We start from the raw sequence: 19521 nt of genomic DNA, 5'->3' as shown, positions 1-19521 counted from the left end.
CTCCTCTTCACACACACACACCGCCAACACTACACCCCCATACCGCACACCCGCCATCGCCGCCTTCCCTTGCCCACCTCCCCACATTCATGCACACGCCCCCTCCACACACACACACCAACACCACACACAACGCACACACCACACACACAATCCACCCCACACACACACACCAACACACACACACAATTCACACCACACACACCAACACAACAAACACCAACACCACACACACCAACACCACACACACCAACACACACACAATCTACACCACACACACCAACACCACACACACCAACATCACACACACCACACACACCAACACCACACACACACAATTCACACCACACATACCAACACAACACACATCAACACCACACACACAATCCACACCACACACACCATCACCACATACACACAATCAACACCACACACACCACACACACAATGCACACCACACACACCTACACCACACACAATCCACACACCAACACCACACACACCAACACCACACACACAATCCACCCACCCACACACACCAACACCACACACACAATCCACGCCACACACACCAACACCACACACACCACACACACCTACACCACACACAATCCACACACCAACACCACACACAATCCACACACCAACACCACACACACCAACACCACACACACAATCCACCCACCCACACACACCAACACCACACACACCACACACACAATTCACACCACACACACCAACACCACACACACCAACACCACACACACACACCAACACCACACACACCAACACAACACACACCACATAACCCACACCACACCACACAACCCACACCACACAACCCACACCACACAACCTACACCACACAACCCACACCACACACACCACACACAATCCACACCACACACACCAACACCACACACACCAACACAACACACACCACATAACCCACACCACACAACCTACTCCACACATCCCACACAACACAACCCACACCACACACTCACACCACACAACCCACACCACACACACCCACACCACACACACCACACACAATCCACGCCACACACACCAACACCACACACACCAACACCACACACACACACCAACACCACACACACCAACACAACACACACCACATAACCCACACCACACCGCACAACCCCCACCACACAACCTACACCACACAACCTACACCACACAACCCACACCACACACACCAACACTACACACAACAACACCACATACACACACACCAACACCACACACACCAACACAACACACACCACATAACCCACACCACACCACACAACCCACACCACACAACCTACACCACACAACCCACACAACACAACCCACACCACATAACCCACACCACATCACACAACCCACACCACACAATCACACCACACAACCCACACCCACCGCCGCCACCGCCCTCCCCTCCTCCCCGTCCCCAAACAAACCCCGCCAACCGCCCCCTCCCGCCCAGGGAGAATCACAGCGAGATCGAGCGGCGTCGTCGGAACAAGATGACGGCGTACATCACGGAGCTGTGCGACATGGTGCCCACGTGCAGTGCGCTCGCGCGCAAGCCCGACAAGCTGACCATCCTGCGCATGGCCGTGTCGCACATGAAGTCGCTGCGCGGCACGGGCAACACTCCCACGGAGGGCGCCTACAAGCCCTCCTTCCTCACCGATCAGGTGCGTGCGCGTGCGTGCGTGCGCGAGTGGAGAGCGGCAGCGTTGGCGGTCGGTGCGCTGCGCTACGAACCCGGCGAACCCGAGGTTCGGGTAACATCGGTAGACGATTGTCTGAATCGGGTTCTGGGCCTCCCCTAGATCGACTCAGCCTCAAATGAGTACCTGGTGCGGTTTGTAAAATAATCGTCACTGGGAAGACAAAGGTGGTCGGGCGTGGTGCTGGCCACCCACCCCCTCGTGTACCGTGCCGGCCTTAATAGGTGCTCGCAGTTTGTTAAAACTAGACGGGTATTCTTTGTCTTTGTGTGCTACACCCGCCACACACACACATCCCCGTCGCACGCACAGCACGTGCCCCCAGCCAGGTGTGTGCGTGTCTACTGGCCCCACACCACAGACATGCCCCACGACCACATCTAGCCCATGTCTCCCATATGTGTCCCGTGTCTTCCTTATCCCAAGTCCCTCATCTTCTGTGTCCTGTTTCCTACGTGCCCTGCCGATTGTGTCCCATCATCCCATGTGTCCCGTGGCATGTCCCATATTCTGTAGATTCCGTGCCCCGTGTTCTGTGCCCCGTGTTGTTTGTCTACCACGTCCTGTGTTCCACCTCCTCTGTCTCGTGTGCTCCCTGTGTCCCCGTCCCCCCCCCCCCGTCAGTGCGTCCCGCTCGCTCCACCCCTCCCCCATTACCTGTGGTCTCTGCCCCCCCCACCCCCCGTCCACACTCAACACCCCCCCCCCCTCCCCCATTACCTGTGGTCTCTGCCCCCCCCCCCCGCTCGCCTCGCCGGCCCGCAGGAGCTGAAGCACCTGATCCTGGAGGCGGCCGACGGCTTCCTGTTCGTGGCGGCGTGCGAGACGGGGCGGATCATCTTCGTGTCGGACTCGGTGACGCCCGTGCTGAACCAGCCGCAGTCCGAGTGGTTCGGCGGCACCCTCTACGACCAGACGCACCCCGACGACGTCGACAAACTCCGCGAGCAGCTCAGCACCTCGGAGAGCGCCATGACGGGTACGGGAGCGGTGGCGCAGCGCTTAGCGCGCCACCCGTTCTTGAAGCCGAGTTCGATTCCCGCTCACGGCTAACACCGGTGACGATCGTCTGAACCGGGTCTTCCGGGCTCTCCTAAGGTCGACTCGGCCTCAAATGAGTACCCGGTGCGGTGTGTGAACATCGCCACTGGGGAGACAAAGGCGGTCGGGCGTGGTGCTGGCCACCCACCCCCTCGTGTACAGTGACGGCCTTCATAGGTGCTCGCTAACAGCGCTTGCCCCAACAGTCTGTTCAGGCTATATGTTTGCCTTTGTTGGAAGAAGTGAGAACGAGAGGAGGGGTAAACAGGGCAGCCTCAGAGGGAGTGGGGGCGTGAGGGGGGGGGGGAGTGAGAGAGGGGGGGAGTGGAGGGAGAGAGGGATGCATGCAGGCTGGGAAGGAGTGGACGCAGGGAGGGAAAGAGTCATGAAGGGATGTAAGAAGGGAGGGAGAGGAGGCAGAGATTGTTGACGAGTTCACCAAGCACCCCGTGGCCACGCCGCCTCAACTCCCTGACTCGGTGGTCGCCCAGCGGCACAGTGGCCACACGTTCAGTTCTCTTGAGCCCGTGGTCTGGACAAGGCTGAGAGCTTGAGCCCGTGCCACGCTGCCGCGCACCGCCTGCGTGTTGACTCGGCTCGTCCCCGGTTCGCCTGCTCTGATGGAATCCCCTCGCCGCAGACAACATCAGAGTCGCAACTGAAGAGCCGAGCTCACCGTGTGTGTGCGGTGGCAGTCGCCAAACGCGCCCAGTGCTGGGGAGACGTTCGACGGCTCGAGAAGAAGCTCTGTCCAACGTCTTGAGCGAGGGAGCGTTTGCCGGCTTCTGGCTGAAAAGGGGCTGCAAGACACTGCCCGGCAGGGAGTCGTGGGTCGAAGAGAGTCGCGAGGAACGAGTGAGACGAGGAAGGTGCTGGAGTGAGCAGTGGCCGCTAGAGGGCATCCTCGTCACATCGCTTGCGGACAGACGCGCGCACACGCGCATGCACCCCCCCTCCCCTTCCTTGCCTGTCTCTCTCTCCCCCTGTCTCTCTCTCCCTGTCTCACTCTCCCTGTCTCACTCTCCCTGTCTCTCTCTCTCCCTGTCTCTCTCTCCCTGTCTCACTCTCCCTGTCTCACTCTCCCTGTCTCTCTCTCCCTGTCTCACTCTCACTGTCTCTCTCTCCCTGTCTCTCTCTCCCTGTCTCACTCTCCCTGTCTCACTCTCCCTGTCTCTCTCTCTCCCTGTCTCACTCTCCCTGTCTCTCTCTCCCTGTCTCTCCCTCTCCCTGTCTCTCTCTCCCTGTCTCTCTCTCCCTGTCTCTCTCTTCCTGTCTCTCTCTCCCTGTCTCTCTCTCCCTGTCTCTCTCTCCCTGTCTCACTCTCCCTGTCTCACTCTCCCTGTCTCTCTCTCTCCCTGTCTCACTCTCCCGCTCCCTCTCTCTCCCTGTCTCTCTCTCCCTGTCTCACTCTCCCTGTCTCACTCTCCCTGTCTCTCTCTCCCTGTCTCTCTCTCCCTGTCTCACTCTCCCTGTCTCGCTCTCCCTGTCTCACTCTCCCTGTCTCTCTCTCTCCCTGTCTCACTCTCCCGCTCCCTCTCTCTCCCTGTCTCTCTCTCCCTGTCTCACTCTCCCTGTCTCTCTCTCTCCCTGTCTCACTCTCCCGCTCCCTCTCTCTCCCTGTCTCACTCTCCCTGTCTCACTCTCCCTGTCTCGCTCTCCCTGTCTCACTCTCCCTGTCTCTCTCTCTCCCTGTCTCACTCTCCCGCTCCCTCTCTCTCCCTGTCTCTCTCTCCCTGTCTCACTCTCCCTGTCTCACTCTCCCTGTCTCACTCTCCCTGTCTCACTCTCCCTGTCTCTCTCTCTCTCTGTCTCACTCTCCCGCTCCCTCTCATCTTTTCGCCGCAAGACAAAAAACAAGAGGGGACGGTGGGGTGTGTGTGGAGAATTGGAAACCGCCCAAGAAATGCGGGCCGACAAAAAGACACAAAATAATCGCGAGCAGCGCGGAGCAGCGAAGGGTTCCCGGAATCGCGGGGCCGGAGCGCCGCGCCGAGCCGAACGCCGCCGCTTTCCAAGAATCCCGACTCGTTAGGGCGCATTCCTCACCCGGGGGCGGGGCCGGGGGGGGAAGAAAGAGGAGGTAAGCGGGTCAGACTGGGAGGGAGGGAGACGAGGGAGGGAGGGAGGGAAGGGTGAGGAGCAGAGGGGGGTATTGGAGGAATCTATTATTTATGTTCCTACCTACGTGACTTTACCTAAAGAACCAACGAGTAGGGGAATGGAGTGGAGGAGGGATGGCAGAGGGAGACATGCGCGGATCACTGCGGAGAGGGAGTGGAGGCGTGGAGGGAGGAAGGGATCACGGGAAAGATAAAAAGCCAAAGTGATTTCCTCGCACTGCCGCCGACGTGGTGGCCATCTCCTGTGTACGGGCCCGAGCCAGCGCAGACAGAAGATTACACGTTCATATGGCGGGGGCGAGTCTCTCCATCGGACAAACACTGATGGAAACAAGAGGTGGGGGGTGGGGGGGATAATGACGTGCGTTGTGCATGATGGTCTCGCTGTGTGCGGGGTTTGTAAAAGGTGTGTGTGTATAGGTGTCTGTATAAGTGTGTGTGTGTATAGGTGTGTGCGTGTGTGTACAGGTGTGTCTGTATAAGTGTGTGTATAGGTGTGTGCGTGTGTGTGTACATGTGTGTCTGTATAGGTGTGTGCGTGTGTGTGTACAGGTGTGTCTGTATAGGTGTGTGCGTGTGTGTGTACAGGTGTGTCTGTATAGGTGTGTGTGTAGGTGTGTGCGTGTGTGTGTATACGGGATGTGAGCCTCTGAGAAGGCCTGCCTGGTGCCTCACAAGGGGGTGGTGTGGTGAGGCCTCAACAACGCCATTCAGGCCCCAACACTCTGCACTACGTCTCTAGTAGGGGGAGGGTGGGGGGATACTGGATCTGTGCCTCTGTGCGGGGTGTGCGTGTGACGGTGTGCGTGGGTGTTTGTGTCGGGTGTGGCACGCGTGGGCAGACGGACGGACAAACCAGTCACCCTGCCTGGGCCTGCCTGCCTGTGTGTGATACCACCACACACACACACCCGCACCTACATACATCCGCACACACACATACACCCGCACCTACACACACCCGCACACACACACACCCGCACACACACACGCACATCTACACACCGCTGCTTGTGTGACACCACCACCGCAAACCCATACTTACACACACACACACGCTTACACCTACACACACGTACACACATCATTACCTATCTGTGTGTGACACCACCACTACAATTACTGCACAAAATACCACGTCACGTTAAAAGTTTGTTCACTTAATTTTGCAAAAATTCGAGCTCTGAGAAAGTAGTTTTTTAAAATTGCAATTAACACCGCCCCCACCCCCACCCGGAGTGAGGATACGAGGTCACTCGAGATATCAGAAGTCGTTCTGTGATATCTCCTTCAGCGGACCGTTCTCGTCACGTGGTGATGCACTGCTCGCTGGCCGTGAGAGGTTTCGAACGGAAACCGCTCTCGTGCCGTGACTGTCCGCAGCGCGATTGCAATGAATTTGGTGAAGATTAACAAAACAGACCCGACACGCATGTGGTTTGTGTTGTGCACGCCCGCGACACGTGTGTACCGCGTCCACACGTCGAGTGTGCGGGGAGCGGTGGCACGGCGGTTTAGCGCCACCGCACTGCGAACCCAAGCGGCCAGGGTTCGTTTCCCCGTCCACGGCTCTCGTCAGCGGCGAGTGACATCCGAGGCTGACTCGGCCAGCCAGTGCCGTGGTGCAAAACACGAGCGCTGGGGGAGACAAAGGCGGCTTGGGTACGGCGGTGCTGACCACCCCGTCCCTCCCTCCCCACGACCCGGGTTCGCGCGGCAACGCCGGCCCCTTGATAGGCGCTCGCCGGGGCACTTGTCCTAACGGTCTTTAGAGGCCACCTGGGGGACCTTTGTCTCTAGATGCACAACGACGTGCCCGCGCAGCCTCGCGCAGAGGCGATGCAGCTGAAACAAAGAACGCGGGACTCGCGGCACCGTCGCCGGCGGGCAGAGCGAGAGTCGCCCCCCCCACCCTTGTCGACGCGGGACGAGTGCCGCAGCCCCCCCCCACTCACCGATCCGGGACCCCCCCAACACGCAGGGGGTAGTGGGAGGGGGGGGGAGACCGTCGGGGTCAAGGGTGCACGTGACCCGCCTCTGGGAAAGATTCTGATTGCGAAGTGCCGGGGACGCCGTGGGGGTCTCGGACGCAGGCAGCCAGAGGGGGTCTCGAAGCAGGTGGCCGGAACGATCCATTCTGAACTCCTCCCAGTCAACCTCTACTCAGTGGGAGATCGCTCCTTCTGCTCTGCTGGCCCCCCGTCACCCCAGCGATTTGGAACTCCCTGCCCCCCCCCCACCACCCTCGCAGCCGCACGCGCTGCGGGCTCCATGCCCCTGCTCGAGTGCAGGCTCCACATCTCTCTCTACCGCCCCGTCTCCTCCGTCTATGAGTAGTGACCCTCTGCCTCTCTCCCTCGTCTCGAGCGCACGGTGTAGCCGCGACACGCTGGGCGAGCCGCGCACCTGCGGCTCTGCGCTAGACGCCACGCAAACCCACACCTCAGTGACGGCCACCTCGATCGTCTTAGCGGGGGGGTGGGTAGCTGAGGGGGCACGTGGATGTAGGGGTGGTCGTGGTGGCTCCCCGGGTTGGGGGGTTCCTTTGGGGTAACCAGGAGGCGCAGGGAGGGGACAGCCAAGGGGACAACAAGGGGTCGTCGTCTGGGGTGGCTGACAAGGCCAGGGGGGTGACTGAGGGGGGTTCAGGAGTAACCCCCCCCCCTCCCATGCCCCCCCCCCCCCACCGGCCCCCTCCCCGTGCTGTTGCTCAGGCCGCATCCTGGACCTGAAGACGGGCACCGTGAAGAAGGAGGGCCAGCAGTCGTCCATGCGCATGTGCATGGGCTCGCGGCGCTCCTTCATCAGCCGCATGCGGTAGGGGGCGGGTGGCGTGACCCCCAACACTACCACTACTACTACACTACTACTACTACTACACTACTACTACTACACTACTACTACTACACTACTACTACTACACTACTACTACTACTACACTACCACTACTCATGCTCTAACACTACTACTACACTACTACTACACTACCACTACTACACTACCACTACTCATACTCTAACACTACTACTACTACACTACTACTACACTACTACTACACTACTACTACACTACCACTACTCATACTCCAACACTACTACTACTACACTACTACTACTACTACACTACCACTACTACACTACCACTACTCATACTCTAACACTACTACTACACTACCACTACTCATACTCCAACACTACTCCAACACTACTACTACACTACCACTACTACTACACTACCACTACTACACTACCACTACTCATACTCTAACACTACTACTACTACACTACTACTACTACACTACTACTACTACACTACTACACTACCACTACTCATGCTCTAACACTACTACTACACTACTACTACACTACCACTACTACTACACTACTACTACACTACCACTACTACACTACCACTACTCATACTCTAACACTACTACTACTACACTACTACTACACTACTACTACACTACCACTACTACTACTACACTACTACTACACTACCACTACTCATACTCCAACACTACTACTACTACACTACTACTACTACACTACTACTACTACACTACTACTACTACTACACTACCACTACTCATACTCCAACACTACTACTACTACACTACTACTACTACACTACTACTACTACACTACTACTACTACTACACTACCACTACTCATACTCTAACACTACTACTACTACACTACTACTACACTACTACTACACTACCACTACTACTACTACACTACCACTACTACTACTACACTACCACTACTCATACTCCAACACTACTACTACTACACTACTACTACTACACTACTACTACTACACTACTACACTACCACTACTCATGCTCTAACACTACTACTACACTACTACTACACTACCACTACTACACTACCACTACTCATACTCCAACACTACTACTACTACACTACCACTACTACTACACTACTACTACTACACTACTACTACTACACTACTACTACTCATGCTCCAACACTACTACTACTACACTACCACTACTCATGCTCCAACACTACTACTACTACACTACTACACTACCACTACTCATACTCTAACACTACTACTACTACTACACTACCACTACTCATACTCCAACACTACTACTACACTACTACTACACTACTACTACTACACTACTACATTAACACTACTACTACACTACCACTACTCATACTCCAACACTACTACTACTACACTACTACTACTACACTACTACTACTACACTACTACTACACTACTACTACACTACTACTACACTACTACTACTCCTACACTACTATACTACTACTACACTACTACTACACTACCACTACTCATACCTACACTACTACTACTACACTACTACTACTACATTAACACTACTACTACACTACCACTACTCATACTCCAACACTACTACTACTACACTACTACTACTACACTACTACTACTACTACACTACTACTACTACACTACTACTACACTACCACTACTACTACTACACTACTACACTACTACTACTACACTACTACTACTACACTACTACTACACTACTACACTACTACTACACTACTACTACACTACTACTACTACACTACTACTACACTACTACTACTACACTACTACTACTACACTACTACTACACTACTACTACACTACTACTACTACACTTCCACTACACATACACTACTACTACGCTACTACGACATACACTAACACTACTTCTACATACACTAACACGACTACTACTACTACATACACCACACTACTAATACACTACTACTACACTACTTCTACATACACTAACACGACTACTACTACTGCATATACTACCACTACTAATACGACAGTATTACGACTACTACCCCTAACACGATTCCCTAACACCAACGCTGCCAGTCCTTATACTACCAATACACATACCCGAACACTAACCCTACTGCCTCTGATACTAACACTACCCCTACTACTCCTCACACTACCCTAATCCTATCCATAACACGAATACCCCTAAGCCTACCCCTCTCCTTAACCATAAACCTATCGCTGGTTCTAACCCTATACCCAACTCTTATGCCTGATTCTGCCAATCAACCCCTCCCTGACCCTGTGCTGAACCCTGACGCGTGCCAGGTGCGGCACGGCGCCCGTGGACCCGGTCACTGCCAACCGCTTGGGTCACCTCCGCAACCGCTACCGGTGAATGGGGGTCACAGGGTCATGGTGGACACGGGGGTCACCGTGGGGTTACGGGGTCACGGTGGGGACACAGGGTCATGGTAGACACGGGGGTCACAGTAGACACGGGGGTCACCGTGGGGTCACTGGGGTCACGGTGGGGACACGGGGGTCACCGTGGGGACACGGGGGTCACCGTGGGGTCACAGGGTCATGGTAGACACGGGGGTCACGGTGGACACGGGGGTCACCGTGGGGTCACGGGGGTCATGGTGGGGACACGGGGGACACAGGGGTCACAGGGTCATGGTGGACACGGGGGTCACGGTGGACACGGGGGTCACCGTGGGGTCACGGTGGGGACACGGGGTCACCGTGGGGACACGCGGGTTCACGGTGGATGCGGGGGTCACGGTGGGGACACGGGGGTCACGGTGGGGACACGAGGGTCACGGTGGGGACATGGGGGTGAAACCGTGGTCAGTCCGTAAGCTCCGTCGCGGGCAGCGAAACCCGACACTCCCCCGGCGTGCGGCGAGGATCAGCGTCAGGTTCCTAAGAAATACATGAACATCGTCAGAATCTACAACAATCATAATCCCGGCATTCCGGCGTCGGCGGACAGACGGCGAGAGACATCTTTCTGTGTGTGTGTTGTGTGTGTGGTGTGTGTGCGTGTGTGTGGTTTGCGTGTGGTGTGGTATGTGCGTGTGTTGTGTGTGTGGTGTGTGTCTGTTGTGTGTGTTGTGTGTGTGGGGTGTGTGTGGTGTGTGTGCGTGTGTTGTGTGGTGTGTGTGTTGTGTGTGTGCGTGTGTTGTGTGTTGTGCGTGTGGTGTGTGTTTTGTGTGGTGTGTGCATGTGTTGTGTGTGGTGTGTGTGCGTGTGTTGTGTGGTGTGTGCGCATGTGTGGTGTGTGTGGTGTGTGTGTGGTGTGTGTGGTGTCTGTTTTGTGTGGTGTGTGTGTGTGGTGTGTGTTAGGAGCGGTAGTGTCGTGGTTAGCGCACTGCGCTACCAACCCGAATTCAATTCTCGGTCGGCCTTCACAGCTGCTCGTGAACAGCACTTGCCCCAACAGTCTGTTGAAGGCCACAAGGGGATCTTTTGTCTTTGTAAAAATTGTTTGCGCGTGCGGCGTTTGTGTGTGTGATGTGTGAACACATATGAGATAACATACATTATGATGATAACGATGTTGATCATTGGTGACCAAGTAATGGTGATGATGTGCGAGTGGTGGATGATGGGCGATGACGATCTTGGCAATGATGGCGATGATGATGATGGTGACAGTGCCGGATGATTCTCGTACCAAAAGTAGCCACATATGTAGCTACTTTTGCTACTGCACGTGTAGCTACTACACATGCAGTAGCTACATGTGTAGTAGCTACACGTGCAGTAGCTACAACACGTGCAGTAGCTACACGTGCAGTAGCTACACGTGCAGCAGCTACACGTGTAGCTACTACACATGTAGTAGCTACATGTGTAGTAGCTACACGTGTAGTAGCTACACGTGTAGTAGCTACACGTGTAGTAGCTACACGTGCAGTAGCTACACGTGCAGTAGCCACACGTGTAGTAGCTACACGTGTAGCTACTACTACATGTGTAGTAGCTACACATGTAGTAGTAGCTACATGTGCAGTAGCTACACGTGTAGTAGCTACACGTGCAGTAGCATACACGTGCAGTAGCTACTACATGTGTAGTAGCTACACATGTAGTAGCTACATGTGCAGTAGCTACGGGCCCCGCACTTTCAAGGGCCCCGTGCTAAATGCTTTCAAGCTATCAATTCCGGTTCAGTGATCCTGCACTTGCTCTATTACTATAGTACTATACTGCCTTAAACTTTTATGAACGACTGGGTGTTTACGGTTAGAGATCTGTCGTGTTGTCTGGCTGTATAGCAAATGAAAAAATACAATTACTTTACTATGCAAGTGAAACATTTTATGTTTTAATATTTACGTGTTTTTTTATTATTATTTAAGGCCCCTAAATACCATATGCTACAGGCCCTGCACTCGCTTAATCCGGCACTGGGTGGCGATGATGATGGCGATGATGGCGATGATGATGATGATGGCGATGATGATGGCGATGATGATGATGTTGATGATGATGGCGATGATGATGATGATGATGGCGATGATGGCGATGATGATGGTGATGATGATGATGTTGATGATGATGGCGATGATGATGATGATGGCGATGATGATGATGATGGCGATGATGGCGATGATGATGGCGATGGCGATGATGATGATGGCGATGATGGCGATGATGATGATGATGGCGATGAAGATGATGATGGCGATGATGATGATGATGATGGCGATGATGATGATGATGATGATGGCGATGATGATGGCGATGGCGATGATGATGATGATGGCGATGATGGCGATGATGATGATGGCGATGAAGATGATGATGGCGATGATTTTGATGATGATGGTGATGATGGCGATGATGATGATGATGGCGATGATGGCGATGATGATAATGATGGCGATGATGATGGCGATGATGATGATGGCGATGATGATGATGATGACGACGTTGACGAGGTGGTGGCACTGACGCGGTGTCCCCGCCGCACGCAGGAACAGCCTGGGCCCCGTGAAGGAGGGCGAGGCGCAGCACGCCGTGGTGCACTGCACGGGCTACATCAAGGCCTGGCCGCCCGCCGGTGAGACGTTAAAGAGCCCCCAGGGCAGCCCTGCCACACGCCGCCAGCTTGCCAACGCAATGCCCGGCCGCCTTTGTCTCTCTCTCTCCCAGTGCCAATGTTGACACACGACGCACTGTGTGTGAACGTCAACGCCGAGTTGAGCCAGGAGAGGGCCCACTGCTGCTGCCCGTGAGCGGGAATCGAACTCGGACCACCGGAGTTCGTCGCTCAACGCGCTAACCGCTACGCCACCGCTCCCCACAACACACGCACACAACCACGTGCACGCAGACACGCGCACACACACACGACCACGTGCACGCAGACACGCGCACACACACACGCGCACACGCGTCCTGCTCGGGTGTTGTGAGATTTCTAACCATGCACGGTATTTGTGTATCAATAAAATACCAATTTCCGAGGACTCAAGGGGGAGGCAGTGGTGGGGGGGGGGGGCTCAACCCCCCCCCCACCACCACCTCTCCATTGGATCCGCCACTGCAATAACTGCAGGTGCACACAAACACACAAAACTAAAAATACGAAGGTCTTCCGTATAGCCTTGAGCAGACTATATCGTGGCAAGGGCTGTTCGAGAGCTCCTATGCAGGTCGACACGGCAGACGAGGGTGTGTGTGGCCACGCACCGCGTCAGGAACTCATTTAAGGTTGAGTCGACCGACGGGAGGCTCAGGACTAGATCACATATTTCGGGAATCGAACTTGGGTCAACCCCAGGTTCATAGCACAGATCGCTAATCACTACGCCACCGCTCCCCCCACGCGCACACCGATGCACGCGCTCGCATCGCACTCTGCCAAACTCTCCTCGCTCGCGTGATTCGCTTCTTCCTGTCCTCCTCTTCCCCCCCTCGCACCCCTCCCCCCTCTCCCCTCCCCATCGCCCTGTTTCCCTCTCCCCCTTTTTCTCTCCCCGTCTCCCCCCCGTCTCCCCCCCCCATCTCCCCCCCCCCATCTCCCCGTCTCCCTCCCCATCTCCCTGTCTCCCTCCCGGTCTCTCTCCCCATCTCCCCCCCATCTCTCCCCCATCTCCCCACCTCCCCGTCTCCCCCCCCCCCCCATCTCCCTCCCCCCCCACCTCCCCATCTCCCTCCCCATCTCCCCGTCTCCCTCCCGGTCTCTCTCCCTATCTCCCCCCCATCTCCCCACCTCCCCGTCTCCCCCCCCCATCTCCCTCCCCCCCACCTCCCAGTCTCCCTCCCCATCTCCTCGTCTCTCTGCTCCCGTTTATTTTCTCCCTCCGCTCGTCCCCCGCCTCCGTCCCTGCTCCCCCTCTCTCCCCTCTGCCCGAATAGTTGCGAATGTTGCTGTTTTTCTGCCAGGGCGCCGCAGCTGACGATGCTGCCTCGTGTCACTTTGTTTTGATGTGTTTATAATTTCATAGGGCGCCGCACAGGCACACACGCACACAAAGACAAAGACACCCCATATAGATAACGCAGGCTGTTGAGGAAAGTGCTGTTAGCGAGTAGCCCATCCACGAAGGTCGGCACAGCACTCGAGGGGTCGGTGTGGCCAGCGCCATGCTCCAACGAACGCCTTTGACTCCACAGTGCTGATGTTTACACAACGCACCAGGTACTATATATTTTCAAGGTTGAGTCCACCTAGAGGAGGCCTTGGACCGATTTAGATAATGGTCAGTGGTGTTGGCCGCGATCAGGACTCGAACTCTGGTCGCCGGGTTCGTCAGCGCGACACGCGAACCGCTCCCCATGCACACGCGCACACAGACACGTGTGTTTTTTAATAACGCATCTCATGATGCGTGGCGATGTGTGTGCGTGTCAGAGGACACGTGCTGTGTGTGTGTGTTGCTGTGCGTGTATCTGTTGATGTGTGCAGCTGTGTTTGCTGGCGTGTGTAGGGAGCGGTGGCGCAGTGGTTAGCGCACTGTGCCACGAGATAGGAGACCCGAGTTTGATTTCCGCTCGCGGCCAACACCGGTGACGAATACATTAACCATTCCTGGGCCTCCCCTAGGTCGACTCAGCCTTAAGTATCCGGTGCTGTAAACATCAGCAATCTGGAGATAAAGGCTGACCACACCACCCCTCGTGCACTGTGCCAGTCTTCATCGGTGCTCGCGAACAGCACTTGCCCCATGGGTCTGGTAAAGGCTATACAGGGGATCTTTGTCTGTGTTGTTGTGTGTTGGTGTCTGGCGCAGTGGCTCGCACGTTGCGCAATGAACCCGGTGACCCGATTTAAATTCTGAGCTAAAGGCAACGTCGGTGATGATTGGCGTCTGCAGACCCGGGCTTCCCCTACGTCTACTCGGCCTTAAATGGGTACCTAGTGTGGTGGTAAACACCGCCATAGGGGAAACAAAGGCGGTCAGGCATGACGCATCCTGGGAGATTCTGCAGAAACCGACAAAATCCAGACTGTTGGGGCAGGTCACACCGCACACGGCCGCCTTTGTCTCCCCAGTGTCGAGTCGACCTAGGGGATTGTTATCGGGCACGAGCAGGAGTCGAACTCGGGTGGCCCGGGTTGGTGGCGCTGCGCCACCGCTCCCACCGGCGAGGCCGAGTCCACCGCGTGCCCGACAGCCCCCGCAGCAGGCGGCCCCGGCAGGCGGCCCGGCGGGGCACGGCGGGGCACGGCGGGGGGCCGGGCAGAGCGACCCCGCAAACATCCCCCTCGACCGCGCGCCGTGGGGCCCTGGACTCGCGATGTCGCCCTCCCCCAGACCCCCCCCCCTCCCCCAGACCCCCCCCCCTCCCCCAGACCCCCCCCCTCCCCCAGACCCCCCCCCCCCTCTGTAAATCAGCCCCACGTCGCCGGCGCCCTCACGCCGCCAAGGGCAGCGGCGGTAACGCTCCGGTTTGATGTCTCCGGCCAAAACGTGGCGCACCGAGTCTGACGAGCCCGTCCCAAGCTCTACGCGCAAATGTTGTCTTTGTGTTCGTGCTGTCCGCTTCAGGACAGTGCGTTTCGCTCTCTTCTGGTTGTCGCGCCAGCTGCGGTCGGCGGCGGACGGCTCTGAGCCGGCGCTTTCGAGTGCAGAGGGCCGGCGGATCGCGTGGAGATCTGCGTGGAGTCTCCCGAATCCCTCCCGGGCTATGCAACGGCAGCACGGCGCGTCGGGTTGGCGAGGATCTCGCGAGCGCTGTGCCCTCTCGTGCGGCCGCGGGGCTCTCTGGAGCGGAACTCTCGTCGTCTCGGACGGCGTTGGCCAAATCCCTTCCCAACGCAGCGGGAGATTTCGAGACTCGGCGATGATGTTTTGTAGAGAAGCGATCCACGCCGTGAGTCATCTTCCCCTGTCGGTCGGCCCCCCAAGTCACGCTCGCCACGCGGAGCCGAGCAGCGACGCTCGGTACGGAGCTTTACTAGAGCGGCACGAGCGCCTGATCTCGCGTGAATCCGCCGGCTGCGAGCGGGTGTGCCCGGCCTCCTCCGCCAGGTGTCTACCCCAGGTGCGCCACCTCCCTTCCGCGCAGGCAAGAGCCGTTCCGCGTGGCGTCGAGGCGTGACGGGTGCTTCCCTCTCCTCCCCCTCCCCCCCCAGGCATGACCATGACGGAGGAGGACTCGGAGGCGTCGCAAGGGAGCAAGTACTGCCTGGTCGCCATCGGCCGCCTCCAGGTGAATTCGGACGGAGCACTGCATCCAGTAGACCTCTCGCTGTGGGCCGAGACTAATAGTCACGCGGCACCTACTCCAGTCGACAAGCGAGCCGGAAAATATTGAGTGAGGAATGAAGCCGCCGTGCAAAGTGCCCCGGCACCCACTGGGGCGGCGTCTCCATCCCTTGTCCAGCGGCGAGGCTCTCGTGGTCCGCGTATGCCAACGTCGTACCAACATTGTGCCCAAGTTGTGCCCAAGTTGTGCCAACGTTGTGCCAACGTTGTGCCAACGTTGTGCCCAAGTTGTGCCAACGTTGTGCCCAAGTTGTGCCCGCCGCCCATGTGGTGTGAACCCCCCACTCATTGCGTGTGCCACTGCTGGCAACTCACCGTGCAAGCTGTAAAAGCACGCACTCACACACACACACACACGTACACGCACCAATAGTAACCAATGACCGCGATTGCCCACTAAGTGACGTTGACGTCAGCACGGAGCCTGCGCCAGGCCGTGTACACTTCGAGGCGCGTGAATTCTCGAAGGCTCGCTGGCAGGATGTCACGGGACAGACCCAGCAGGTCCCATGGGTTGACTGACTGAGATGGATGGCAGATGCACCAGTTGTACCTCCTACTGTGCCAACTTGCTGAATTTTATCCACTCTGCTCGTTGTTGTGAGCGTCGCTCCTCTGCCATCCATTGTTACTGGAGGGCGACCGCCTCCAACTGCCCAGTAGCGTCCTTCACGAGCCGATCTTGACACCGCTGGTACCAGTCTTCGACAAGTCCACTCAGCTCCATATCTTCTCCAGTCCACGTCGCGCCCTTTTAGCCCCCTCTATCCGGCCAAACGCGCGCACGCGGACACACTGGCACACTCACTCTCGCGGGCGCGCGCATGCCGGCGCGCCGCTTCCTCGCGGGGTGCGCGCTCACACAGCCGGCTGCTGCCCCGGCAACCGGGCAGAGAGGAGCGCCAAGAGCTCTCGCGCGGCACCGCGGCCCCGCGCCCAGAGCCGGAGCTGCAGCGCGAGGAGGAGCACCGACCGCCGCCCCAGATGTCCGCGCGCGTGTTTTGTTGTTCTCGTTGAGCATCGCAGCTGTTGCCGCGTCGCCCTGGAGCCGACTGCCAGCTGTGCGGTGGATGTGGGGGGGGGGGCAGAGAGCGGCCGCCCGTGTCCAGTGATGACATCTGGGCGTTTAGACGCGGGGTGCGCGCTTCACCGGGGGCGAGTGATGGAGCGATTGCAGCCTGGGGTCCAGGAGTGCGTGGAGTCGTGATGCTGTAACAGAATCGGTACCCTGGGGGCTCACGTGACCCCGGGAGTCTTAAATTCTCGCGGGGTCCTATCTCACGCGTGCAGGTGACGAGCTCACCAAACTGCGGGGACATGGCGGCCTCCTCGCTGCCCTCCGAGTTCATCTCCCGCCACAACATCGACGGCGCCTTCACCTTCGTGGACCACCGCTGCTCCGGAGTGCTGGGGTACCAGCCGCAGGTGGGGACCGGTGCCACCGCCCCCCCCCCCCCGCGTCACACCACCACACACGTCACACCACCGCACACGTCACACCACCACACACGTCACACCACCACACATGTCACACCACCACCACACACGTCACACCACCACACACGTCACACCACCACACACGTCACACCACCACACACGTCACACCACCACACACACCCCACCACCACACACGTCACACCACCACACACGTCGCACCACCACACACGTCACACCACCACACACGTCACACCACCACACACACCCCACCACCACACACGTCACACCACCACACACGTCACACCACCACACACGTCACACCACCATACACGTCACATCACCACACACACCCCACCACCACACACGTCGCACCACCACACACGTCGCACCACCACACACGTCGCACCACCACACACGTCACACCACCACACACGTCACACCACCACACACATCACACCACCACACACGTCACACCACCACACACGTCACACCACCACACACGTCACACCACCACACACGTCACACCACCGCACACGTCACACCACCACACACGTCACACCACCACACACGTCACACCACCACACACGTCACACCACCACACACGTCGCACCACCACACACGTCGCACCACCACACACGTCGCACCACCACACACGTCGCACCACCACACACGTCACACCACCGCACACGTCACACCACACACACGTCGCACCACCACACACGTCGCACCACCACACACGTCGCACCACCACACACATCACACCACCACACACGTCACACCACCACACACGTCGCACCACCACACACGTCGCACCACCACACACGTCGCACCACCACACACGTCACACCACCACACACGTCACACCACCGCACACGTCACACCACACACACGTCACACCACACGTCACACCACCACACACGTCACACCACCACACACGTCACACCACCACACACGTCACACCACCACACACGTCACACCACACACACGTCGCACCACCACACACGTCACACCACCACACACGTCGCACCACCACACACATCACACCACCACACACGTCGCACCACCACACACGTCGCACCACCACACACGTCGCACCACCACACACGTCACACCACCACACACGTCACACCACCGCACACGTCACACCACACACACGTCACACCACACGTCACACCACCACACACGTCACACCACCACACACGTCACACCACCACACACGTCACACCACCACACACGTCACACCACCGCACACGTCACACCACACACACGTCACACCACACGTCACACCACCACACACGTCACACCACCACACACGTCACACCACACGCCACACCACCACTGGCGATGACGTCGTGCGCTGTGCGATGTCAGGAGCTGCTCGGCAAGGATCCCGTCGGATTCTGCCACCCGGAGGATCAGAGCCACGTGCGCGACAGCTTCCAGCAGGTGAGCCGCTGCTCCTGCAGCTGCAGCAGCAGCAGCAGCATTAGTAGGAGCATAAGTATCAGAAGTAGCAATAGCAGCTGCAGCATTAGTAGGAGCATAAGTATCAGAAGTAGCAACAGCAGCAGCAGCATTAGTAGGAGCACAAGTATCAGAAGTAGCAACAGCAGCAGCAGCATTAGTAGGAGCACAAGTATCAGAAGT

The 19521-nt window shown here is 57.2% G+C and overlaps 1 protein-coding gene across 2 annotated transcripts in view; it reads left to right on the top strand.

Moving 5' to 3' along the window:
- The window catches only part of LOC144935381 (aryl hydrocarbon receptor nuclear translocator 2-like), an 83327-nt gene that overhangs the window by 19899 nt on the left and 43907 nt on the right, over positions 1–19521 (top strand). For both annotated transcript variants that reach the window (XM_078861956.1, XM_078861957.1), the window contains exons 6-14: positions 1493–1706; positions 2508–2721; positions 5746–5787; positions 7618–7720; positions 10037–10102; positions 12697–12782; positions 16305–16381; positions 17728–17862; positions 19246–19320. In XM_078861956.1, the coding sequence (XP_078718082.1) occupies positions 1493–1706; positions 2508–2721; positions 5746–5787; positions 7618–7720; positions 10037–10102; positions 12697–12782; positions 16305–16381; positions 17728–17862; positions 19246–19320 (1012 nt within the window). The remainder of the gene's footprint in view (positions 1–1492; positions 1707–2507; positions 2722–5745; positions 5788–7617; positions 7721–10036; positions 10103–12696; positions 12783–16304; positions 16382–17727; positions 17863–19245; positions 19321–19521) is intronic.

Source organism: Lampetra fluviatilis, chromosome 13 (assembly GCF_964198595.1).
Source record: "Lampetra fluviatilis chromosome 13, kcLamFluv1.1, whole genome shotgun sequence".
Taxonomy (NCBI): domain Eukaryota; kingdom Metazoa; phylum Chordata; class Hyperoartia; order Petromyzontiformes; family Petromyzontidae; genus Lampetra; species Lampetra fluviatilis.
The sequence above is the reverse complement of the archived record's forward strand: the minus strand, read 5'-3'. Positions and strand labels throughout refer to the sequence as shown.